The sequence below is a fragment of the Strongylocentrotus purpuratus genome, unplaced genomic scaffold (assembly GCF_000002235.5).
Source record: "Strongylocentrotus purpuratus isolate Spur 01 unplaced genomic scaffold, Spur_5.0 spur5_scaffold_16, whole genome shotgun sequence".
NCBI lineage: Eukaryota > Metazoa > Echinodermata > Echinoidea > Camarodonta > Strongylocentrotidae > Strongylocentrotus > Strongylocentrotus purpuratus.
The window spans coordinates 13,320,839-13,347,211 of record NW_022145601.1 but is presented as its reverse complement, the minus strand read 5'-3'; the positions used below and the strand labels follow the sequence as shown (position 1 = coordinate 13,347,211).

Here is a 26,373-nt window from a genome sequence, read left to right as displayed (position 1 = left end):
TGATAAAGTGTTCATTTGTAATTAATCTATTTCCGAGAGGCGCGATCGCTCAGTCGGCAGAGCAGTGGTCTCGTAATCCAGTGACCCGGGTTCGAAACCAAGTCGATGCGCTAGTGCCCTTTGGTAAGGCATTAATCCTCATTTCCAGGTCCCTCAGAGAGGACCTAAAGCCGTCGGCCGTCTGGTTGCTTACTTACAAGCATTTATGCTTTCTTAGCAGTCTGGTAAAAAAAAACAACAACCAACCAACCACATAAATTAAACTTTTAACAGCATTTTAAAACAGAATCTCAAGTCATATTTGGCTTATACTTTTCATCATTTCCAGCTCTCAAAATTATATATGGTGACGTATCTTCTCTTGTCTTCTTTTCTATTTTTCAGATCATCACTTCATCATTCTTCCATAACCCCAAAACCACTACTACTCAATCACCATGGTTATTCAGGTTGGCATCAATGGGTAAGTACAAGGTCTCCTATTAAACTTACAGATAAAGTTGAGTTCTGGGACCCGTTTCACAAAGCCTTTTTTCAAAGACAAATGACAAAAAGCAGTGGCAAATCTACTGATAACCAATCAGAAGCAAGGATTTCAGTAGCTTATAACAAAAACTGTCATTTGTCACTGATGACAGGTTTTGTGAAATGCCCCCCCCCCCCCCTGTGTTATGATTGCATTGTGAAAGAAACTGTGTGGAAGTGATTGGAAAATTTCAGCACGTAGCACATACAGTTCACAACTAAATTATTCATAGTTTTCATACCCCTTGTGAATTTGATGTTTTTTGTGTTTGTCGTAACTAAAAAATGAAAGGTGGACTGGTTTAATTAGAGCCTTTGTGGAATACTTTTAGATGTAAGCTTTGATATGTCACATTCTCAAGAAACATGAATTGGTACAAATCATTTTTTCACAAAATCAAACATTTACAAAACTTGGCAAGGGTATGAATAATAATTGGTGAAATACCTTGAGGTTTTGGAATCATCAAGCTGGATACATCCCTAGGATTCGGTTAATGCAATTATTTTCCTGGATACTTTCACGTGGAAATGATCTTCTGATCCCTGACTGTATTTCGTTTTCTTTGACAGTGTAATCCTTGACCCCATGCTTAATTTTCCATTGTACTGGTAGGCATAATTTTGTCAAGGGATAACATTGAAAGATTATTCTTATTGTATCGTAATTAAAAAGAAAAGAAACAAATACCCCCTCCTATTTGATTTGATTTGATTTTTTCTCTTAGACATTATAACTTTAGAATTCCCACGCTAAAAATGTCCATTCCATCCAGCAATGCTTAGTCCAATTTTGTTTTTGCAAATTCCAATTATAGGTATGCAATTGTATGTACTTGATTTTTTATGAATCCTAGCTGCTTTGATGAATCCATGTATCACTTATCTCACCTTCCCTTCTATCTATCTTTCTATCTTCTCCATATATCTCTCTTCTCTATATTTTCTTTTACATTCCTTGAAGCTGCACTCCCTTCACAATAAGTTTCTATTACATCTACAAATATGTACAATATGATAAAGTTCAAATGATCATGTAAATGAAACCAGATCATTAAAATCATTTTCATTTCCTCTCCTTAGATTTGGCCGTATCGGTCGTCTGACCTTGAGGGCAGCACTCGAGAACTCTGAGGTTCAGGTGGTGGCAGTCAATGATCCATTCATTGACCTTGAGTACATGGTAAGAACGTCAAAAAGTAGGGGAAGTATAAAAGTTCGATTTCAGAGTATGGAGGTCAAAGGTCATAGCTCATTAAATATGCGAATCTGGTTTCCATTTGAAAACTTTAGTAATGTTTGACAGATTATAATGAAATTTGATATGAAGCTACATGGTATCAAAATACAGCCTAAGTTTGATTTCGGAGTATGTAGGTCAAAGGTGAAAGGTCATAGCTCATTAAATATGTGAAAATACCTAATTATATGCAAAAATGTGGTTATTTCCTTGCCTAGTAATATAATAGTATAGTCTAATGGAGGGAACTTGTTCTGACGTATATAGGCCATTTGTTATCCTGCGACGGGATGCTACGCTTTGTGTTTACTTGTTTTTCATTTCAATATTATAATGTAAAATGACTTTGTAGTTACGTTATTACTTTGTAAAGTGACCCTCTCAGGCTGAGCTGTTGGTTACTCTTGATACATTAGCAAATTAAAATGAAATAAAGCAAATTTAGACCGTGGTTAATTTGATCTTACTGATCTAAGACTAACTCTGTATCTTTCTGTACGTTGCTTAGGTCTACATGTTCAAGTACGACTCCACACACGGACAATTCAAGGGTGATGTCAAGTGCGAATCCGGGAACTTGATTGTCAATGGAAAAAAGATCAAAGTATTCCAACAGTAAGTGGATGATTATAATAATGATAATCATAATGTTTATAAAAGCTATGAAATAGATACATTTACGTTAAGCTCATATTTATTTCTGGGAAAGTAGAAACCTACCCCATTTTGCTGAATATCACATGAACTGCACATGGGAACTGAAACCTTTTCAAAGATTTCTTGTAATATTTCAACAGGAGGGCACTTGAAAAGCATTCCTTTCCGGAGGACATTTTTACAATGATCTTCCAAAGAATTAGAAAGCCCACAATAATATCTTTTTCATCTTAACGAGGACTCCACCATCCATCTCTCTAATTCTTGAATAGAATGAATCCATCTGAGATTCCATGGGGTGAGAATGGAGCTGAGTACGTGGTCGAGTCCACCGGTGTATTCACAACCATCGACAAGGCCTCGGCTCATATGCGCGGTGGAGCCAAGAAGGTGGTCATCTCCGCTCCGTCGGCCGATGCACCCATGTTTGTTATGGGTGTCAACGAGGACAAGTACGAAGCAGCAAGCATGAATATTGTCAGGTTGGTTGATTTCCTTTTATTTAAATTCCAGGATTGAAAAAGTAATATTTACAAAGAAAAGTAAAACATGATTCCCAGTTATCAGTAAAATCAGAGAAAACCTGGCAATGGGTTCTCTATTTTCCAGTCAGGGAATGTGAGAAAAATCACCAAAATGAGGGGAAAATCAGAAATTTCATTGACTCAAGAAGAAAATGGTCTTGTATAATTTGTTCTGCATTGAAACAGCGCATTGACTGAATGATTGGCCGTGGTGGCCATTTTTAATGTGTCATTGTGCCTTGTCCAGGTTGATAAAAATGTTTCTACAACTCAGGAATCAGAACTAATGGCTTAAACTGGGATCCGGTAACTTTGTCTCAGATTCTGAAACAAAATCCTGGATTTAGCTCATGCTGCAGTGATAATTATAAACCTTTACAAGCCAATCGCTTGTCTGATTATCAAGATATTTATGATTGAAATTACAAATTTTGAAAACCGTTTGCCAAATGGTTTTAATAACACTACAGTCTATTGGGGAAAACGAGTATGGTAAAACCGGTCACTGAAAGATTTTTACTCTTTTGAGGCACTTCTTAATCATTTTGAAGCGGGATTTTTTGTTTTTTGGGCTTCAATATGACACCATATCACAGACACTGATAACACGTAGGGCCGTGCATCTCAGATTTAACATTGTTAAACGATGCCTTTAACATTACTGTTATGTAGATTTTAGTGATATATGATTATATAATTATTTGATGGTGATATTAATTAATGATTAATGTTAAATCGTTATCCAGTAATGCGTCCTGTACCACCAACTGCTTGGCTCCCTTGGCAAAGGTCATCAACGATAACTTTGGCATCGAAGAAGGGCTCATGACCACCATACATGCTTACACCGCCACCCAGAAGACCGTTGATGGACCCAGCGCAAAGGTAGGCAGTACTCTTAAAGACACTCAGTAGTTAGCTCTCATGGGAAATTCAACACCGTTCTGGTGTTTACCCAATAAGAGGTGCTGCCAATCACCAGAATTAGCCTTCAGTTTGATGACCAGCAGGCCTTATGTAACGTACTGTTTTCCACCCATTCCCCTACATGGTAAAGTCATTATCTCACTTTGCCCTCACCCGGAGATCTCTAAGGGCGCGTTCATGCTTGATTTTGAAGGTAGAATGAGCGATTTGTAACGCTCATCGTAAACGCTCATCGTAATCGCAGTTCCACGGTGTACTGTTCATGCTCACTTCTCTGGCTCCTACAGGCAATTCTCCCTGTGTGGCCTTAATTGGTCTTCCAGCTGGATTCGCAAACCTTCACTGTGCATGCTACGTAGACCCACTAGAGGTCAGTGCGCTGACCCCATTTAAACGCGTTTACAAATTGTAAACGCATCTTTTTGTGAGTTTACGATTGGTGATCGTGATCGCCGTTTTTTAGTGATTCTACAAAAGTGAGCATGAACGCAATCGTGTTTTAAACTAAACGCGTAACAGATGCCTGATTCTGCCTTCAAAATCAAGCATGAACGCGCCCTTAGAGAGACAAGGGGGCAAGGGGGTGATTATCGATTGGCCTACGGGTTCGCTGTGTGCAGACCTAATACCTGTACGCACGTTAATGATTTTTATTCACCAAGTCTGGTGTCAGCGAATTATGGCCTTCTGCACATGGAAACTGACGAGTGACTCCCTTTAACATCCTAATCCTGATACGTTTCTGCGAGCTGATGATGATGATGATGATGGTGGTAATGATGATAATCATGATCATGAAAATGGTGCTGGTGAGGGGGGGGGGGATTCTGATGAAGTTGATAATGATAAGGTTAGTGATAACTAAAATATGATACCTATTGGAGTACGTAAAGTGATGCTTAGTCCATGAAGGGAAAACAAACTTTTTCATTCCTCTTCTTTATAGAAATGGCGCGATGGTCGTGGTGCTGCTCAGAACATCATCCCTGCATCGACCGGTGCTGCTAAGGCTGTTGGAAAGGTCATCCCAGAACTCAATGGGTAAAGAACCTAACCCCTTTTTCCCTTGCCTTGAATTTAATGTGTAATGGGGAATTTAAAGCCTGTCTGCACTAGTTTGGCCAGGAGGGATTAGACCTCCCAGCGTGGTCACTGACAGGTGGTTATCTCATCAAATCAGCTCTCAATTAACATTTAAAAAAAAGGGTTATGGGGGACCAACAGGCACCGTTAGGCATTGTTTTCTATATAGAGAAAGCAAGTAGCTACAAGTAGTGTAGTGGGGCTTTAACACCATTCAAGTATTCGCCCGATAACGGATTTTGTCAATCACCAAAGCATGAGTTCTCATGGGGAAGTTTACACTTATCAGGTGGGTGGATCACATGGTTTGAGGTTAAACTCCCACCATGACACTGATGTCCTTTGGCAAGGCATTAATCTACATTTGCCACTCACCACCCAGGTGTTAAATGGGTACCCGGTAGGATGAAATCGTTAATGTATTTGGGTTGGCATGTGTACGCTTGTAAATTGGCACCTGGCCGGAATTCTCCTTGGGAAGGGGAGCCTGTGCACTATCGGATGCGGATAAGCAATTGAATCCAAAGACTGGGGTTGTACCACATACATTCTGGGAATTCTTAGAAGAAGAACATTTTAGTATTGAAGGTAATACAAAGTTTTAGTATGGGGTCATGAATTAGGTTCAAATGAACATATTGGAAGCAGATATCCTACAATATTCAGTGATCGTTTTCGCGGTTGAAATTGAGTCTAAAGTTATGAAATTGTAAATAATAAACTCTTTATGTTGTTTAGCTCCCTCTCAAAGTCAAAATATTGAATAAGCTATAAAACAATGTTTCTAGACTAGAATCCATCAATTAGCTATTCCCGTTTGAAAATTATATATCACATCTACATATTCTGAGATTTTCATGGTCGCAGCTACTATTGTACGGCCTATTTTAAATTTATCCAAACCAACCGGGAGCACCGGTAAATATTTATATTCAATTTTTCTCGAAAGCAGAAGTGTTTCAGGGGCTAAATTTTGAGTGCTTATAATAAATCCACAGGGGCATCCATATATATCAAAATTGTAAAGAATCGCTATCCACCCAATTTTCAATATATCCCAAAACTTTGTATTACCTTTAAAGGTAAACGCCTCAACGCCATCAAAAATGAAATGGAAGCTTTTATTACCAATCATGTGAAAGAATATGTTTTGAATATTACATGATGATAAAAAAATTGACGGGAAACCGCCTACTAATTGATATATTTGGTAAATTAGTGTATCTCTTGCCTGTTGAGAGATATGAAATGCATGTGTCGCGCACGTGTGTGTAGTCCCATATACATCTTTCTGTGTACAGTGCTTCTAACTTTATGAAGACTTGGCCAAATTTCTTATCATTTTGATGATTCCAGAACCTTGCAGTTCATCTATGCTAGATGATCAACCTTTTCTGATCGATTTCACAACGTTTCTTTCACAATGCAATCGCATGACCATAACTAGTCTTTAGCTTTAAGTGCAATACATATGTGACTGACTTTTACTATTATGTAATCATTCATCATCTCTTGATTCTCTAGGAAACTAACCGGCATGGCCTTCCGTGTCCCCGTCCCCGACGTCTCGGTGGTTGATCTGACTGTCCGTCTGAAGAAGCCTGCTAGCTACGACACCATCAAAAAAAACCGTCAAGGCTGCGTCAGAGTCTAAGGCACTCGGACGGTACCTAGGATACACAGAGGACCAGGTATATTTCCCATACTTTGAATGTTCTTGTCAAATGCTATAGAGTGATGAAGTGTGACGTCATCATGGTTAGGAGCCAGAGCATATATAACACTTGAGTTCCTATGGGTAGTATATTTATTCAGATGGTCATATCTCAACCAATACATAACATATTCAATTGGTTTTTCACATTTGGACATTATTTTTGATGCTCTTTCGGAAAATGAAGAAAAAAAAAGAGAAATTCTAAAAATAGATTTTTATGACGTCACAGCTTCGGTACTCTATTGCAAATTCTTCTAAAACTGGTGTGCGCCTGGGGGGTGTTTCACAAAACTTGTCACCAGTGACAAATGACAGTTTTTGTAATAAGCTACTGAAAATCCTTGCTTCTGATTGGTTATCAGCAGATTTGTCACTGATTTCTGTTATTTGTCACTGAAAAAAGGCTTCGTGAAACGGAACCCAGGACTTGATTGTTAACTTGCGAGTAATCTGCAATATTAAGTCATTACCATGGAGTATTCGAAGCATCTGGAGCCTACCACGTATTGCATGATCCTTTTAGAAGCGCGTTTTTGAAAGATATTGCAAATACATTCGTTAAGTAAATTTAATCATAAAATGTTGTAATTGAGGTTTATAATGATTAAAAAAATGAAATCACAATAGAGTGGTGAAGTGTGACGTCATCAAAAATCTATTTTCAGAATTTCTCAAATTTTTCTCCATTTTCAGAAAGAATAAAAAATAATGTCTGAATGTCGAAAACCAATTGAAAATGTTAAGTATTGAATGAGATATGACCACCTGAATAAATAGATTTCCTATAGGAACTCAGTGTTATATTGCTCTGGTTCATAACATGTTGGAAAATTAAGAAAAAATTGAGAAATTCTTAAAAAAATAGATTTGTATGATGTCACAGTTTCGGTACTCTATTGTGGGATTTGTTGGCCTTTTAAACATGGACAGTAGGGGGTGTCATGATCTGGCCAACACTGGGGTCTATCAGCAAGATATTGAAGTACACTCTTTATCTCCACCCAGGTATTAAATAGGAAGCGGTATTTAGGAATTGCTTGAATGGTATGAGCAGTAGCCTAGTTAGAGCCGAAACTAATACAGTGAAACCTGTCTATAAGGACCGTCCAAGGGAGACAAGAAAAGTGGTCTTTATAGGCAGGGGGTCTTTATATACAGGTTCCTTTAGTACATGTTTCAATGAGAAACCATTTTTCAAGGGAAACAAAAAAATGTGGTCTTTGTAGACAGGTGGTCTTTCTATGCAGGTGGTCACTAAAGCAGGTTTGACTGTACATGTATTAAAGCGCCTAGAGCTTGGTGCATGGTGGATCCAAGCACTATAAGTATATTAATCATTATTATATAATGTTATTCCGCCCACAGGTTGTCTCTCAAGATTTCCGTGGAGACATGCACTCCAGCATATTTGATGCTGGTGCCGGTATCGCCCTCAATGACAACTTTGTAAAACTAGTAACATGGTAAGTCCACAGAGTTGGTTACTTTGTATGAAATAGTGATAACTTCTGTGTCCTTTAATTTTATAAATCAGGCCTGATAATTACCTGATTTAAATAGGTTTTCAGATTTTTAATTTTTTTTTCCTGATTTTTGTTTTCTTCTCGATTGCTCAAGTCTTACGTAGAACTTAATACTTCTTTTTCTTAAATGAACTATCACCAAAAATAAATCCTGTAGATTTGAAACCACGCCCCTTTAAAAAGACCAATGTCAAGATTGGTGAGAGAAACCAGTGGCATAACAGCCTGCCATAGGTCAAGTTCAACTTTAAAGGTCAATCTTAGTCTTTATGAATCACCCCCCCCCCCCTCCTCTACCCCACTCTCCAGAGCATGTAATGTGCCGCCTATGCTGTGAGCGTCGAAATCGGCAGCCTGACATAGCTGGGTAATGTTGGAGCGCCTTGAGGACCTTTGCAAGGTCGATACGTGCGCTATATAAGAATTATTATTATTATTATTATAAGATTTGGACCTGCCTTGTCATGTTGTCTTTCCTTTTTGTTTGTTTGTTTGTTTACCTAGGTACGACAACGAGTACGGTTACAGTTTCCGCGTTATCGACCTCATCTTGTTCATGGCCTCCAAATCATCATGAGCGGACGTTCCACTCATCTCAAACCTATAATCAAATGACTTCGCAGTGTTTAAACCTTCCTAATTCACCCACTCACAAATATATCAAAGTGTCTGTAAAGCTCTGTCATCATGCACATAACGTAACGTAATGTAAAACAGATCAAGCAATATGTGTATCGAGTATGGACAGGGTGTTGTTGTGCTACCCTCTCGCTTGATGTAGAATTGTTATGGCTCTTCCAATACGACAATGTATGACATTAAGCAAGGTTTAGATTTTTACAAATTCATATTCTTGGATACGTTTTGGTGCAAAGCATCAAAAATTGAAAGTATAATATTTAAATTAGGGTCTGTGGGATCGTTAGAATCTCTAAACCACTATTGGGTTGTCATACATATACTGCCAAATTCATCTTGTGCTTGTCTTGTGTTACAGTGGTTTTACAGCAATCCTTGCATTATATTCATTACCTTGGGGATATCGATGTGTACATTTTCCATATTTGATGTGGGTAGCTGCATTTCGTATCACTTAATCTCGGAACAGCAGTTGCCATCGATCTTCATAGAAGTTTGTGGATATTTTTAAGAATGATGGAATATAAGTATTCTCCCTCACGCAGATGGACGTTCAAAAGTACAGTGACTATTTTAAGTTGAACAGTGCTAGTAATATTGCAGCTTTTTAAAGGAGCTTTTTTTTTCATGTACTATCTTAATTCACAGGACGAGAAAAAAAATCAAACAAATCACATACTCGTGAAGATTCTTATATACTATCATGTCGAACAGTGCTAGTGCTAATTTCTTCAAAAGAAAATGTATGTTAAATTCTAATTCACAGGAACTGTTAAAATCAAAGACTTTTTGTTAACATGTCAAGTTTCGAATTGGACTCTTTCACTGGCTCCAGGAGTCGGGCAGTCATGACTGCTTTAAATTAAAAACTTTATCCATAGATGATATGTTTCATTATGCTGAATTTTATAGTTGGTTTCATCATTATCAATCAGGATTGTAGATTTTTCTTTCAAACGTTGGACGTTTTGACATTTTTGTAGAGGGTTGGATTTGATGTGCAGTATTTCCTTCAGATTTTTGTCCCCTTTTGGAAAGTGTCGTTTGTGTGAGCCTCCAAGTGAATGTGATATGATAAACCTCAATAAAAACAGAAGTATTTAGAAAGAATCCATTGTTTTATTCTTGGGATATCATGGACTTGATTCAGATTGAGGCGACTGGTACAAGAGAGACTATAGGCCGTGTCACACAGAAAAATCCTGATCCATCTTGAATGAACCAGATTTTAGAAATCTAGTTTATTAATTTGAGTCGGTGACAGACAGGCTACAAATAATTTGGATAACTAAAATCCGAATTTTTGATGGGCCATCGCGCATGCGCTGTTAAAAAACATATGCCAGCCAATCGCTAAGTCAAACGCTGACTTGCTTCGTTAGAGGATTTTTAAAGGGATTTTTGAAGGGATAATTGATGAGACAGCCAATTAAGAGGATAACTAAAATCCGGATTTTTGGCCTCTGTGACACCGCCTAATGAGCAAGAATGTAGGAGGGGTTAAAGAAGACTCTTCATTCTGGAGCCAAAAGGGTGTTAACTCGAGAGCTAATGCCCTTCTGGCTCTGAATATACAGATACATATGAAAAAGAAAATGCGTTACGCTGTTGTTTGGGCGAATAGATCAAGAAAGCATTTACAAATGTGAAATAGAATGTAGTGAATAGCGATAAAAAAAGAGAGACAGAATGTATTGAATGGAGAGGGGGGAGAGAGAGAGAGACAGAAAATATTGAGTGGAGAGAATTGTATCATATGTAGCGTAACTCGGATCAAAAGTAAAGTTGGGCCATAGATATATAGGCCCTATTAGTAAAAGGGGGATAGTCTTTATGATTCAGACTCGTTGGTGTAACCCTTTATATAAACTGCTCAACTTAAATAATTAATGGTGGTTTCTGGTGTTACTGGTTTTAATTAGCATTATCTCATATTTACCAAACGGATAATTCATTCAATACAGTTTGGCAGGATATAAAGGCACTGCAGAGTTTAACACAATTGTAATACTGACTAATGAATGGACACAGACAAGGTATACAGGAAATCAAATCAAGCTTTGATAATTCACCACACCCTAAAATCATCTAAAAAAGATGAAACTGTCTTCATTCACTAAAAGACTTGTAGTTTCTTAAAGGTAATGAGTCAGTTTTGGAAACGCCCCCCTCTCAAAAAATGAAATGGAAGCTCTTATTACCAATCATGTGAAAGAATACGTTTTGACTATACGTGATGATACAAATTTTGCCAAGAAACCGCCTACTGATATATTTGGTAAATTATTATAACTATTTGGACCTGATAGATATCGCCCATGCATAGTCCCATATACATTTTTCTGTGCACAGTGCTTGTAACTTTACCAAGACTGGGCCAAATTTCTTTATCATTTTGATGATTCCAGAACCTTGCAGAACACACCAAAACTTATATGCTAGATGATCAACCTTTTCTGATCGATTCCACAACGTTTCTTTCACAATGCAATCGCATGACCATAATTGGTCTTTATCTTTAAAGTAGACAATAAAAGAAAATCACAAATATACCCAATGATGATCACTAGAAACCAGGGAGCTTACAGATGACAATCATATGAGTGTTAGATCAACTGTGTAATGGAGAATTAAAAAATTAACACAAGTAAAAGCACCTCTCAAGATCTGGGATATACAAGCTCTACAAGCAGATGACATCCTTTACTGAATGAATATATTTTCAGTGCAATTATTTTTCAATAATAAGAGTTTGATTGATTTAAACTTCTCTTTCAGTAAACGACTGTTTTATATCTCTCTTAGCCTTCTGAAGTAATCTCTTTTCCTGCTGCTTTGGTGGCAATTTCCAAAGTCCTGCAACAACTTTTCTTCAAGAGCTCCAGTCAACAATTCTTTGAACTCTTTTTGGGCCATCTGATGATTGCACCTACCCTCGCTCCTGCTGCCTTGATGGCATTCATGCCCACGGTGAAAGGTGTCATGGTGGACACCAACCTCTCCTTCAACCCATCCTTCACCTCTCGGGCTCTCTCGTTCATTCTCTCCCTTCTCCTCAAGAGTTCCAGTCAACCATTCTTTGATCTCTTTTTGGGCCATCTGATGATTGCACCTACCCTCGCCCCTGCTGCCTTGATGGCATTCATGCCCACAGTGAAAGGCGTCATGGTGGACACCAACCTCTCCTTCAACCCATCCTTCATCTCTCGAGCTCTCTCATTCATTCTCTCCCTGAGAGGGGGCTTGGCCCAGATCCCCTTGGCCTTCTTCTCAGCGTGGAGCTCTGCCTTGGACAGTCTTTGGATCAGTCGGAGGGTTGTTGGGTGGAGCGCAACTGACGGATGGGCTGGTTTAACGCGAGCAAACCCTTGCCTCACCAAGGACTCGTTCACCATCAGTGAAGATACAAAGTTCTATCAAGTGTGAAGAGACACAGTGACAGGAGGGAGAACAGGAATAACATGTGATAACAAAAAATAAACAATGGTAAACATAAAATTAAAATTAATAATACAGTCAAACCTGTCTACAGCGACCGCCCAAGGGAAACAAAAAATGTGCTTGTTGTAGACTGGTGGTCTTTGTAGACAGGTGTCTTTAGTACATGTTTCGATGAGAAACCATTTTCATGGGAAACAAAAAATGTGCTTGTTGTAGACAGGTGGTCACTAAAGCAGGTTTGACTGTAGCTATAATCATGCTGCACACATATCCATCCCAAGGGATACTCAAGGTGCTACAGAATCTCTCGCTTCAGCCAAGCGTCGCTACGGTACTGAAAGAAATCAAGAAATCACTTTGAATCATGTATTACACCTGGGTTGAGACTGGCAAATGTAAATTATTGTCTTGATGTCTAGATTTTCGCAAATTTCAAACTTGTTTCCTAAATACGGTGATATGGTGCAGGACTAATCACTAACAGGCACCTGAGAAACATAGGCACTCAAAATCTAACTCCGGACCCCTAAACTTTCCAAAAATGTTTAGTTGGCTCATGCATTCAGACTCTAAAACTTTAAATCTGAACCTGCCAAACAAAAATTAGTGAGGATGCCTGCCATGCTTCAATAGTGCAATACCTTTCTCCTTGTGACGATGCATTCCAGTTGCCGTGCCTCGTTCACAGCAAGCAGTCTAAACCTGATCAGGGAGGCAACAGGAGTCATGGTGACTAGGTGAGTCAAGCCACCCTCAGAAACATGGACTCCTGCCAGACACACAGGCAGAAATGAATCTGAATGCACAGGGAGACATCCGAAATGGGAGATATATATTTCTAGGATTTTGTTTTTGGTCTCAGTACAAGAAAATCACATAATGTTAGATATTGTCAGGGTTTGTGGGATTGCCAAAAGAACGAATGAGATTTTAAAATAAATAAGATACAATCGTTAAAATGGTATTTTTAGTGGCAAAAAACGGAGTGGCAAATGTGGATGAATGTCTTCCCATAGGATGTCAGTGCTGGGCTGGGATTCGAACCCGCACCCCTTGGATTGAGAGTCAAGTGAATGAACCACCAAACCACGACACCACCACAATGACCTTTACATTTGAAAATTGTTTGAACCCACCTCTTTTTCCTTTCTTTGTTCCGGCCATCATCCCTCGGATGATAGGAAGATGTTCTACCAAGAGTTGGTGATCTTGGTGACCTCTGACCTTTCCTCTCAGGGTCATCTGCTTCCTGATAAATTCTTCTGGTATGTCAGCTGCAGCACGGAATGTTTTCATCTAACAAAAGTGAAAAGAAACTTGCATTAGGGTATTTGATGATTACTGAAATTAATCTATTCTCAAGACAACTCGGGGATTAAAACAGGGTGGACTTCTGTCTAGTTTTAATGTACAGAAATGTATACCAGTATATGTTTGAGTTAACTATTACTTTGGGGTATATATTTCAATATATTTCAATATTAGCACAAAATGAAGAAATAAAAATTAAATATTTGATTATTAATTTATTGTCATAGATTATGAAATATTGAATGAGGCCAACCATGACAAGCTTTTTTCAAAAAGAATTGGCTCCATTTACAAAATGTATACTGGTAGTTATTGTCATGCTGAAATTCAATATATCTTGATCATTGATCATCTGTATACTGTATAAAAAAAACTATACCTACCACTCGAATGCTTCTGCCAATAATTACAATGCCAGTCACCCCAAGCAGAGCTACACAAATCTGTAATCGGGTCAAATAAAAAGAGGAAGAAAATTATTGAAAGCCATAGTCAAAAGCATAACAGGGCAAGCATGAATTGAACTAAAAGATATCATATTATTTTGTGTTTTGTTAAAGAGCTACAGCAGGTACTTCATAGTCATGTTGTCAATAAAAAAATTTTTATCTGCTGTTTCTTCTCACAAAGCCCAATCTTGCCGAACCATTTGCTTGTTGCGGTGGCCTAAAGAGTTCAGTTTATCGCCAAAAGTAATGTGGGTACTTACTCTAAGAGCTTGTAAATGACGATCTAGGAAGTCTGTCACTTGTCCAAAGATATTTATTGGCTGGGGGGATATCAAGTCGTCCGTTTTCATGGCTACCCGGGGAGGACATGGTGTCTGTGGTTGTGTTACTATCGGCGAGGTGGGTGATTGTGATGATGAAGTTGAAGGCAGAGATGATGAGGATGGTAAAGAGGATTCTTTTGATGCAATGAGAGACGAGGGTGAATTCCCTGATGCCATTTCTCCATCGATTATGAATCCTCCTACAAAATCAAACTGGAAAAAAAAGTTGTGAACAGTAAGGCACTGAATACACTTGATAACAAATGATCAATATGCACTTGTGAAACAAACAAACAAAATATTATAAAAAGATCACATAAAAACATCTGCACTATAAACAAACTAACAAAGGAACAGGAGTAAGATAAAGGCATAGAGTAAAGGAGCCGGTTTTCGGCCACTTAAGACAAAATCCTATTTTTTGGACCCTAAACTTCCTATTTATTATCATTTTTTGTTCAAATCATGAAGCAAATATTATCATTATTTAAACAAAACAAGAATCCCAGAAAAAAATCACGAATTGCCATGACAATATTCATTTCAATTTTCACTGTTTCGGAGTCAGTTTTCGGCATAGCGTACCAGTTTTCGGCCGCATGTACAAAGTCAATAGGAAGCGCGCGCACGCGCCGTGTGCGTTTCCGCGCTGATCTATAGCACTAGCGGGCGGAGCAGATATCCCACGCCGGAGCTCCCGGGAGCTCGCCAGGCCGAAAACTAGTACTGCGGTGATCGGATATTGGAATCTGAATTAGACAGAGATATCATGTGTGCGTTGCGGTGTGCGGCTGCATTGATTTAATACATGCGATGAGATACTTTTGAGCTTGCGACTAGCACAAAATCGGGCTCTAAATCTGAAAAATACTTGAAATAAAGCTCATTTTATGGTACCCATATTTCTTACAGACACACGTAAGATACTCGATTTTTCAGATTCGGGTAGCGGGACCGCAGATTACATCGCTAAAATGTGGATATATTTTTCATTGCAAATGTGGTTCTTCAGTGACACTGGCATTGTATAGTATGTGTGGGATATGTGTTATGCTATTATGCGATGTATTTTAGAGGGATTTTACCTTGTATCCAACCAATCGGCCGAAAACTGGAGCTGGCCGATTACCGGCTCCTTTACTCTAGTGATTTACTCCTAAAAAATGAATCAAAGTGAAAGAAAATGATACTGTAATGTAGGAATTAATGTACTGGGCTTATATTAAAATAGTGCCACATGCAAGTAAGGTTCAGTCTAGACAAGTCAAGGTTATGATATAACCAATTTATTCAATAACCACTCCAGCAACGCATATAGTGGTCATCAATGCTCATGTGCATTGTGCATCTAGATCAAGAACGGTAAGAAATAGAATTACACAATTATCACTATACGGGACTGAATTGGAAAAAGTAGTATTTTTTTAAACCAAAACCACCCTTAGTAGCTTTTTAGTGATAAAAGACAAGTTTTCAATATTCTTACCGTAACTCTGGGTCTGATTTTGACAGTTTTTCCTTCTCACGAACTTCCATTGAATCTCTAGGCCAAAGTACGGCACGACTTTTGCGGCAATTAGATGTTACCAGACGACCCAAAAATCATAGATTGACTCTCTATGCTTTGCTGGAGTGAGATCAACCAGTTCAACTTTAATATACCGCGCGCGCCGTACCTGGATCAACCTTCCGATCTCCGCCCTCTCGCGAAGCTAGATTCGCTGATTCGCTGCTAAATATTTTCTCACTAATTTTTTTTTTTTTTTTTTTTTGGGGGGGGGGGGGGGGAAGAAAAAAAGTCCTAAAAAAATGCTCGTGAATCAGTGAGCACTATTTATTTATTTTTTTTTTTTTTGGTGGTGGTGGGGGGGGGGGGGCCTCAGAAATATGAAAAATCGCACCCCCTTCCCCCTTGAGCGCCAGGGGAGGGGGCCCATCTCGAGAAGAAAAATAGGGTAAAATTAACGTGTTTTACACGTTCCCAACCCCTGGATCTGCCAATGAGTAAAGGAAAATATGTAACTTACTTGAGACGTACGCGTTCGCTCGCATTAATTCAATTTGAAATACGCCATTCAGACTGGTTCTAAATCAAAATAGAGACAAAACGAAAATCTCACCCCACAATTAATTAGCCAACAGGAGTCCGGAGGAACAAACAGCCGACACCAATAGATTGTGAAAATTAGATTTTATTTCCATATATACAGTTTAGGTACAAAATGTAATGTCTCTTGTCAAAAAATACAGCAAAATATTGATATCGATGCTTTCTAGCATACACAAGAACAAACAATTCTCTGTTTTTCATCTTGTATTATAAAGAGATATAGATGTAAAAATAAAGAAGAGAGAAGGTAAATAAGGGTGTGCCTTTGCAAAATACATATAAGTGAAATATATATATTCGGCTTTACAGTTCTCGCCATTGTTTATTTCTCTTGTAATATTTTGTTTAACCAAAACTCTTTATTATTGCATAACTTTGCCAACGCCCCTCCGGTTCGATGTAGAAATCCGCTTTATTTATGCGTGATTTGGAATTCAGTGTTCTTTGTTACGTAATTAATAATGTATCAAGTTTATGCTGATATTGAAACAGAAATATATCGAAGATTTGTTTGGCGTCCTGTAAATGAAGCATAGGCCTAATATTGGTCAGAGTACCTGGAAAATGCATTACAAACAGATGACTTTGAACTTCTATAAACAATAATCACACTGCATAACCGAATCCGAACAGATTCCAAATTAAACTCTTTGTTTTTTTCTGATTAATTTTGAGATAATGTAATATTTGATTCGGTCTGTTTCCGGCCTGGTACCGGGTGTTGCATGTGACATGAATTAGGTATTATACATTGAATATACATAATCTAGATTGACATGGCAAATTACATCATATGAACAAACACTTCATTTTTTTCTTCAACAAACAAAAACACGATCACAAGACTTTCGAAGAACTAACTCAAGGGAAATTCAATACCCTATTGTTTTTCCTTTTGAATTCATGCTTGGATTACGTAATTGGTCTTTACAACGTTCGCACATTTCAAAAGTTCGCAGAGAGCTTTTGAATTTTCCTTACGTTTTTTTTTTTTAAAGTCTTTATGATCGCCTTAACACCACAGTTCATTGATTACTGGAAGATCAAGGCAATTATAATCCTAATCAATTAAGGCACTCAACACACAAAGGCAATTTGCATATTTTAAAACATTTTATCAAAATAAGTTTGGAATGATTTATACATTCATAAATACAAACATAAGCCTAATTAATTAAGGCACTCAACACACAAGGCAATCATTTGCATATTTTAAGCCAATTTATCAAAATAGATTAGGAATGATTTAAAGTTTTATACATTCATCAATACGATTTAGAACTTTTGAATACATGTACGGGAATGTCGAGAAACAAAAATCAACAATCGTTCAATACCAAATTCTTTAAAAGTACTCAACTGTGTAATAATCATCACTTAAACTGTACAAATTTGTTAACTTCGTCGAAGTATCCGCATACGTAATAATATAAACATCTCATATGCTATATTCTTACGTTCTATACGGAAACAAATATTGTCGATAAAATCATAAAATACAAACATGAAAAAGGAACGTAAGATTTACGCATGAATTTATGGACAATAAGCAGAAAGTTGTTAATGTTTCTTCTTTCCACAAGATCTCTTTGCATTTTTCAAAAGTTATACAGGAAAATCACTTATCGTAAAATTTCGAGGCAAAAGGATTCCTTTGATAATTTTTATTTTGTAGTTCCTAGTATACAAAATATACAAATGTAATATCAATATAATCAATATAATATTGATTAAAATATTCAGATTCAGACGCTTATCACTAATGTCAACTATACGCAGAAATTGGCCTCCATTTTCACAACAAATAATTTACATAATAAATACTGAGGCAAGGTGAAGATAAATAAAAATGTTTTCTGTCCGTTACTAAAGAATATCCATATATTTAATTTCAAAAAGCGACAATTATAATTTTAAATAATTCGATTGCGAATATATATTTTGGAGCACGCTTCAAGGCTTTCACTATACGGTTAGTTAAAGTCGCGTCGCGTTAGCCAAATTAAGCTGCATTTTTTGTATGGTGTTCTCAAGTGCATTATTACAGAAGAACAAAAGGTGCTCTTCAGGGTCCTGTTTCATAAAACTTGTTATCAATTAAAAAAAAAACAATAATAAAAACAATAACTGTTATCATAGGCTACTGAAATCGTTGCATTTGATTGGCTGAGAGCAAGTTTGTTATAAAAATGCGGCACTTGTTATTGAAAACAATTTTTTATGAAAAGAGGCCCGGCAGATCTTGCCCCACTCTTCTACCCTTGAATTAACATGTGTTCTACCATTACAAGCAACAAAGTCCGGCTACTAACGTATAGACAGCTTTTTAAAAAGCAATTCTTATTTAATTACCTTCAAAGAATTTGAAATACTTTACTTTCCAAATATCAAAGAACTGCATTGATGAGATTGGCGGTAGCGCTGCCCTTGTTCTCGTTACCCAGGTTCATCATTTGAACAAATTCTGGAGAAAATAAAATAAAGGAAAGATATATTAAGTTCATTCAATTCAATGATATCCGTCTGTACGAAATAGCATGCAGTTATTATCTCGATCCGAAAGCGTTTTGAGGAGTTAATGACATACCCTGTGTTCCGGACTTTGAGAAGCCCTACGATAAGGTATTCTATATTCATATTCAATAATGTACCGTCACCGTCGATTTGAGGGGAGGGGTCATGTCGCTCGCCCCCAGAAACATATTTTCATATTCAATTCAACCTATACTATCAGTGGGAGGAGGAGGAGGGGGGGGGGGGGGGGGGGGACATGCTCCCGTGTCCCCTTAAACTACGCCATGGTGGTTCATATTCAATTCGACCGTCACCATTTAAGGAGGGAAATGGCCTCTTGCCCGTGTGGCTACGCCATAGTATCTTAACTTCATATTCAATTCGACCGTCTCTGTCAATGGGTGAGTAGATAGGGGGGCAAATGATCCCGTGCTCTTTGTAGCTACGCCATATTGTCTTACCTTCGTATCCAATTCAACCGTGTGTGCGTGTGGGAGGGGGTGGGGCAAATTCCCCCTGCTCCCTGCAGTTACACCACATTGTCTTACCTTCATGTTTAATTTAAGCGTGTGTGTATTGGAGGGGGGGGGGTGAGGTCAGGCAAATGCTCCCTTGCCCCCTGCAGTAACGCCATAATATCTTAATTTCATATCATTACCGTCGTAACGGGGGACGGGGAGGTATGCCACGTCACGACGTGACCTTGTCTCTACGCCATTCAAGGGGCAGGGTATCTTACCTTCATATTCGATTCGACCGTCCCCGTCGGTGTCAGCATCTTTGATGAGTTCATCAACCTCGCTCTTATGGATATCGAGGAAAGTCAAAACGTGCTTGAGTTCAGAATTCCTGAAAGAATCAATACCCAAAAGAATCATGTTTTCTTGTATCTTGGCTGTTTTCTGTTAATTTCTGTTTTTCCCCTTCCATTTTACTCATTATTTTTAAGTCTATTTCTATATTTGTACAGATTTTCTCTACCCCCCCCCCCGTCTTAATTATTTTCCCCCAATTTTTCGAAATTTCCTTTTCTCCTCATTTCATTCGTTTTCTATTCATATCTTGTATTTTTATTTAATAAATTCTATTTATTTCATTCTTATATATTTATTTCATTCATTCTTTCTCTCTTAGTTCTAATTTACATTTTTACATAATTTCGTAACTGACTACACCAATGACATATTTAAATAGACCATTGCCATTTACGATGTAAATGTTGATTTTGGTGGTGGGGGAGGTACCAAATTCTATATTTTTCAGAGATTTTTAAATTTAAGTAGTGTCAAAGAAATGTGATTTCTCTTCTTCTTCTTCTTTCATTCCTTTTTTTGTTGGTGGTGGGGGAGGTACCAAATTGTCTATTTTTCAGAGATGTTTAAATCAAAGTAGCGTCAAAGAAATGTTATTTACTTCTCTTCTTTCATTCTTTTGGTGATGGGGGGGGGGGGGGGGGAGGGGACTGTGGGAGAGGTATTTAAAAAAGTCCTGGATCCGCCACCGTCTCTCTACTCACTCGATATATCCATTTCCTCCCTTGTCGAAGACTCTGAAAGCTTCACGGATATCCTCAGCGTTGTCCATATCGTTCATCTTCTTCGACATCACTCCCACGAACTCAGCAAAGTCGATTTGCCCGTTCCCTGATGGTTGAATGACAGTACTATAATAATATAATAATAATAATAATATGTCTTGTTTACCCAGGGTAGCCTCATCAGTATTCATACTGTTCTCCCTGAGGGCCTTGCAATCATATTATTACCGTGGTCATCGGATTCAGGCTTACCCGCACACAATGTATGCACATTCTCAACTCCCTGTGGAGCATTCCAACCAGGCATCATTTTTACAAGCGCACACTTGCTCATCTAAGCACATTAGCTTTCGCATCCTACCGGGTACCCATTTAACACCCGGGTGGAGAGTGGCAAATGTAGATCAATGTCTTGCCAAAGGGAGGACATTAGTGCCGTGGTGGGACTTGAACCATGGACCTTGTGATCCACAGTCCGGTGACATATCCACTCGTCCACCTCACCATCACATAAGTTCTCAAGGAATAGACCAAAATAATTAAGCCTCTTTCAGATATGAGTTGGTAAACCGCAGCGTGTTTATTAAAGATGTAATAATTGAGCTTAACATTTCTGTTAAAATTCCAACTTTTTTTCTCCCCTGCGGTTTACTCCGTCATCTTTGAACGGGGCACAAGTGACATATCACTAACCAAGAAAGGTGCCCCACCCCTGTTTTCGACTTTTTGATCAAAAAGGCTTCTCATGGACCATGTGCAAATACAGAGTACTACTACAAATTATATTACTACAAGAGCACTTTTGTTTTTGTCCCGAAAATTCGCAAATTTGACCGATCGTTCCGTTGGGGGAGGGGGGGGGGGGGGGGGGGGGGGGGGGGGGGGGGGGGGGGGGGGGGGAGGTCACCTTTTTGGGTCACCCAATAGCACAATTTTTTTATTTTTATTTTGTTTGTCCCGAAAATTTGCAATTTTGACCGATCGTTCCGTTGGGGGGGGGGGGGGTAAATTGTCACCTTTTTGGGGTCACCCAATAGCACGATTTTTTGTTTTTTTTTTTTTTTAAATTAAAACAAACATTTGAGGGGCGGGGGGTTTCCAACAAAAACACACCAAAAAAAGTACTACTACTTCTACTATACTACTGTTACTACTACTACTACTACTACTACTGCTGCTGCTACTACTACTACTACTACAACTACTCTCTTCTTTTCTTTCTTCTGTATTCTGTCTACTTGTCCAATTATACCTACCATTCATATCGAGTTCGTTGACGATCTCATGAACCTCGTTCTCTGTCGGGTTTTCTCCCATGGATCTCATCACATTACCCAGCTCCTTCCCGGTAATGATTCCATCACCATCCTTATCAAACACGGCAAAGGCTTTCTTAAGCACTATATAAAGAGAGTGATGAAAAATAGTAATAATTGAAGATTTAACAACTATAACAACGAAAACTACAAAAACATTGTTGGTAATGTGTTGATGTGATTCAGAATTGTATTTAAAATTATTGTTATGTATAAGTCATATAATTATCTTGTTATGTTTTGTGCTGAAAGCCGGAGGACCGTACCTGCTCATAGACTTTTTCTTTATAGAGTCTTGACGCCCTTCTGGCTTTCAGCACACGACACCATGTTTTGTCTTATGTGTTACATATTACATGTTACACCAGTGGAAACAAATTTCTGTATTATATATGGACAATAAAATCTTAAATCTTGAATAACAATAACAATAACAATAATAATAATAATAATAATAATGATAAACAAAAGATAATAACAATGATGATAATGATAATAATACTAACAATGAGAACAATACTACTACTACTACTACTACTAATAATAATAATAATAACAATAATGATAACTATAATGATAACCATAACATATTCTTTGGTTTATATAATTTACAATGCGTTTCCTACACTCATTTAGAACTGATAAATTTCGTCGTTTTTAACTAGTTGCTAAAATCGAATGTCAAAGGTTAAATACCATCCATTTGTTTCTTGTCCAAGGTGACCTCTGCTTTCTCTGCCTGTAAAGAAAAGCCGAAACGGGGGTTGATTTGATTTGATAAGGAGAATAGAAGATGATATAAAAATTAATATATGGCAGATATCAGCAGAAACAGAGAGACATTGCGTCCATCCATGGGAGGGGGGGGGGGCACTGTAATGATAGAGGGTGCACCGCTCTTATTTTGGAAAATAATGACAATCATAATTATTGATCAGGGGGTACAGGAGCTGGTCCAGCTGTCTTATTTACGTGTTCTTTCCCTGTTTCTGTTTTCTGGGTTTTTCTGACTTTCTGGCTCTTTCTTCATCAGGATTATAGGTTCGAAACACAGGTAAAGACCAGATCAAAAGTGCTTAGTTTATTTAAGCCTGATATGCATGTACATACAGGTGTAAGGTTAACACCATCCTCGCCAACAAGTTTGAATCACCTCTATTTTCGAGAATTCAAGCGTGATCGGTGTTAACGTTGCTGTGATGATCAAAGGGTCGACTCCAACACCACCATCACCATCTCCACGACCACCACCAACACCAACATCAACACACTGCCACCACCTTAAATGCTCACTAACAACATAAACCATAAAAACTACCGGCACCACCACCAACAACATCACCAACACCAACCACTATCAAATTGCCACCATCACCACGACGATGAGCACCATGCATCACCACCACCACCACCACCACCACATCCACCAACAATAACAACAATAACAGCAACGACAAACACCAATAACAGAAAAAAAAACATACCACTAACACCATCAACTACTACCGTTACCACAATCTCCACCACGACCACCACCGCCACCAACACATATTATCATGCACTTAAAACCAGTCCGCGGCCGTGACTGTTAGTCGTCATGGTTGACCTTTATAACCCTGCTTATAATCTGCCCGGTGTAATTTTTGGCCGAATATAGTCATGTAAAGTGAGGTGACAGTTTTAAAAGGTAAAAACTGAGGGGGTTCAAATGAAACCTTTCGGTCCAGAACCCCTTATTTCAGTGGGGGTAGCACGGGTTAAAATATTGAAGGGGTGGGCACTAGCTGGCCTAATATGTGAATAGAACGCGACCTAATCTAAAACCGGGTAGACTTTCAAAAAGGAATTTACAATTTCTAGACTATTTTGAATTTAATAGCTTTTAAAAATTCAAAAATGTCCTGGAGCTCCGCCCCTCGGACTCCCGGCAAAAGCCCTGCACCCCATCTGTAAAGATAGAAGTGGTTCCCAAGACAACCGTTTTTCCATGGGTAAGTAATAAGCGTGTGAGGGGGTGGAAAGTTCGAAACACAGTGGACTCGATCCATTTGAAGCACTTTAGGCAGCAATATGATAGTGGTATAAAGTAGACAAATTTCAGATGACATTCATTGTTGTTGCAAAATATTCAAATAACTCTCTTACTCATGGTTGACTTCGTCAGTAGACCTTGAAGACACAATAACCATTTGTTAAATGTAGCTTCACACCAAATAATGGTATCTAGTTTCAGAATAAAGCCTGTTCTGAGGAATGTGTTTATCCTCAAAACAAATAGGCACTGGGATTATTGTTTAGTAAATACATAACACAAGGTTTCGTGACTATATTGAAAATGCAATGCAGACATTGAGTTTTAATTACTGCTATTTCAGTCTTCAAAGTTTACTGTCTAGGGGGCCCGATTATTCAGTAGTAATGGAGGTGTAGACACTTCTCCAAAATTTATGAAGGACGTCCCCTATCCTTGAAAGTACAGAGGTCGACATGTCTCCCTCCAATATTCCCCGCCTATCCATAAATAAAGAAAAACATTGAAACATGTACTAAACGAGATGATATATTTTAAAACCATTCTAATATGATGTGATACATAATTACACGGTAATGAAGTATTTTATAATAAAACATACGAACAGGCCGAAACTGGGTATAAAGATAATGATGATGATAAGGTACTCATAGGGGTACGGAGAAGGGGCCAAGGGGCTGCAGCCAGGCGCGTACGCAGGATTTTTTCAAGGGGGGGGGGGGGGGGTGGGGGGGTTTAACATTTATAAATCGGGCCGAAAATTTCGCAACGACTCAGCCAGCCGCTGAATAAGCGGGGGGGGGGGGGGGGGGGGGGGGAGAGGGGGGGGGGGGGGGGGGTAAGAGGACACTTTTTTTTGAGGGGGGGGGTATTGAAATTTGAAAATTTGACATTTTTGCTCCGCTGGGGGGGGGTAAGGTCATCCTTTTGAGGTCAGCCATGGGATTTTTTTTTTTTTTTTTTTTTTTTTTTAATAATAATAAAAAAAAAAAAAAACCCCAAAGGGGGGGGGGTTTACACACAAAAAAATACCAAAGTGGGGGGGGGGGGGGTTTAACCCCCAACCCCCCCCCCCCCCCCCCCCCCCCCCCCCCCCCCCCCCCCACCCCCCCCCCCCCCCCCCCCCCCCCCCCCCCCCCCCCCCCCCCCTGTGTACGCGCCTGGCTGCAGCCATCGTATGTTCAAAGTTACCATATTCGGGCAACCACTATACACCCTTATATATTATGCGGGTAGAGAGATGACCGAATATCCTCATATTTGGGTAGCGATGTGTGCCAGAATTCTGTAGGTCTAAATTCCACTACATGAAGTGTCTTCTTTTTTTTTGGTGACCGCTCGCTTCGCTCACAAGCGGGCTATTCAGAAACTGGAGAGCTGCTTTCGGGGGGTGGGGTTGCATCAGCTGTTTCTAAAGTAGTTTGCTATCAACATTGGATCTCCCATTAATGGTTTCATACTCGTCAATCATAACATTTCATGATTATGACGTAATACGTTAGAACTAGAATCTACGAATGATGGGTGAGATAGTAAATATATTTGAAATAAAACTACTTACCATGGTTAAATGATGCTTGGTGTATATGCTGTTACTTTAAACTCTAATTCCAAATACAAACAAGTGAATATCCACCGTACAGATCAGAATCCACCACTTCGAACTAGTATCGTTGTTTACGAATTCTTCCCAATGCTTCGATTAATATCCATAAGTTAATCTAACGTAATTATGGGTATTTACAAATGCAGTAATGGTATAATTAGGTCCAAGTACTATGTTTGAAGTCCTGATCATGTAGATGATAATTATCGTCACCGCAATGGACTGTTTTTTCTCCTTCGGTTCCAGTCTCTCCCTCTGTAGGTCTATACCTATGTGACTCCCCTCAGTTCCAGTTCCCGTCGAGGTATGAATCAATGACGACTGCGTTATTACGATTGATTTTCTTTTGTTTGGCTGGGTGTACAGCTCAACGATCTCATCTATTCAATTTATTCAAAGAACAAACGATATCTTAGAGAGACTTATAAAAGAAAATCATTATTATGTTCGCGTTTTCTGCCCCCAAGTTGCTCGATCGATATCCGACCTACGCCCTCTTCCCGTAAACAAGCCCACTTTCAATAATAGATTTAAATTTGCTGCTACGTGTGACGTCCTTTTGAGGGGCCTTTAAAGGACGTCACACGTAGCAGTCCACTATGTCGACGTGCAAATCTAAAAGTCAATAATATCAGAAAACAGAGTTTGAATCATGCTCATTTTCTTTCATTCGCTGCGAAAGGAAACACAGTCGATTACATTTTATTTCTCATATTTTTGGCTTCACTCCAAAGCAACATCTAAAATAATATACAACAACAAAAGCACTTTGAAAAGAAAAGATGCACATTCTTCCCTTTCTCTGTTCCAAAGTTGCTATAGCTCGATATCCCACAAACGCCCTCTTGCCACAATCAAGCCACATTTCACTAATATCCTACTCGTTTCCCTTCATTCGC

At 38.6% G+C, this 26,373-nt stretch overlaps 3 protein-coding genes across 3 annotated transcripts; 1 reads left to right on the top strand and 2 right to left on the bottom strand.

Moving 5' to 3' along the window:
- Nucleotides 1-384: 384 nt before the first annotated feature.
- LOC115918053 (glyceraldehyde-3-phosphate dehydrogenase-like) lies at nt 385-9,945 on the top strand. Its single transcript, XM_030986840.1, is given in 10 exon segments — nt 385-463; nt 1,609-1,708; nt 2,274-2,380; nt 2,695-2,904; nt 3,693-3,831; nt 4,820-4,914; nt 6,481-6,577; nt 6,579-6,647; nt 8,039-8,136; nt 8,701-9,945. Coding segments are annotated over 10 exon segments (1,014 nt in total). The 5' UTR covers nt 385-437; the 3' UTR covers nt 8,774-9,945.
- A 1,958-nt stretch (nt 9,946-11,903) lies between these two features.
- LOC752282 (protein C3orf33-like) lies at nt 11,904-15,977 on the bottom strand. Its single transcript, XM_030987409.1, has 6 exons — nt 15,846-15,977; nt 14,297-14,572; nt 13,971-14,030; nt 13,413-13,572; nt 12,918-13,072; nt 11,904-12,248 (listed from the first exon to the last, which is right to left on the bottom strand). The coding sequence occupies exons 2-6, from the start codon at nt 14,534-14,536 to the stop codon at nt 11,904-11,906; spliced, it is 960 nt and encodes a 319-aa protein (XP_030843269.1). The 5' UTR covers nt 14,537-14,572; nt 15,846-15,977.
- Nucleotides 15,978-18,628: 2,651 nt separating this feature from the next.
- On the bottom strand, nt 18,629-22,570 carry LOC115924515 (neo-calmodulin-like). The gene is made up of 5 exons (XM_030986839.1): nt 22,533-22,570; nt 21,777-21,920; nt 20,500-20,626; nt 19,723-19,832; nt 18,629-18,933 (listed from the first exon to the last, which is right to left on the bottom strand). Exons 1-5 carry the CDS (start codon nt 22,537-22,539, stop codon nt 18,857-18,859), a joined length of 465 nt encoding a protein of 154 aa, XP_030842699.1. The 5' UTR covers nt 22,540-22,570; the 3' UTR covers nt 18,629-18,856.
- Between the last annotated feature and the right edge of the window lie 3,803 nt (nt 22,571-26,373).

What these genes read in the sequence shown, in the direction of transcription:
- LOC752282 (XM_030987409.1), bottom strand. Translation starts at nt 14,536, where the DNA reads ATGGCATCAGGGAATTCACCCTCGTCTCTCATTGCATCAAAAGAATCC. An exon ending in AACAAAGAAAGGAAAAAGAG is followed by an intron (nt 13,073 to 13,412) that starts GTGGGTTCAAAC and finishes CTGTGCATTCAG; the next exon opens with ATTCATTTCTGCCTGTGTGT. An exon ending in GCATCGTCACAAGGAGAAAG is followed by an intron (nt 12,249 to 12,917) that starts GTATTGCACTAT and finishes CACACTTGATAG; the next exon opens with AACTTTGTATCTTCACTGAT.
- LOC115924515 (XM_030986839.1), bottom strand. An exon ending in CAACGAACTCGATATGAATG is followed by an intron (nt 20,627 to 21,776) that starts GTAGGTATAATT and finishes TTCAACCATCAG; the next exon opens with GGAACGGGCAAATCGACTTT. An exon ending in GGAGGAAATGGATATATCGA is followed by an intron (nt 19,833 to 20,499) that starts GTGAGTAGAGAG and finishes TGATTCTTTCAG; the next exon opens with GAATTCTGAACTCAAGCACG.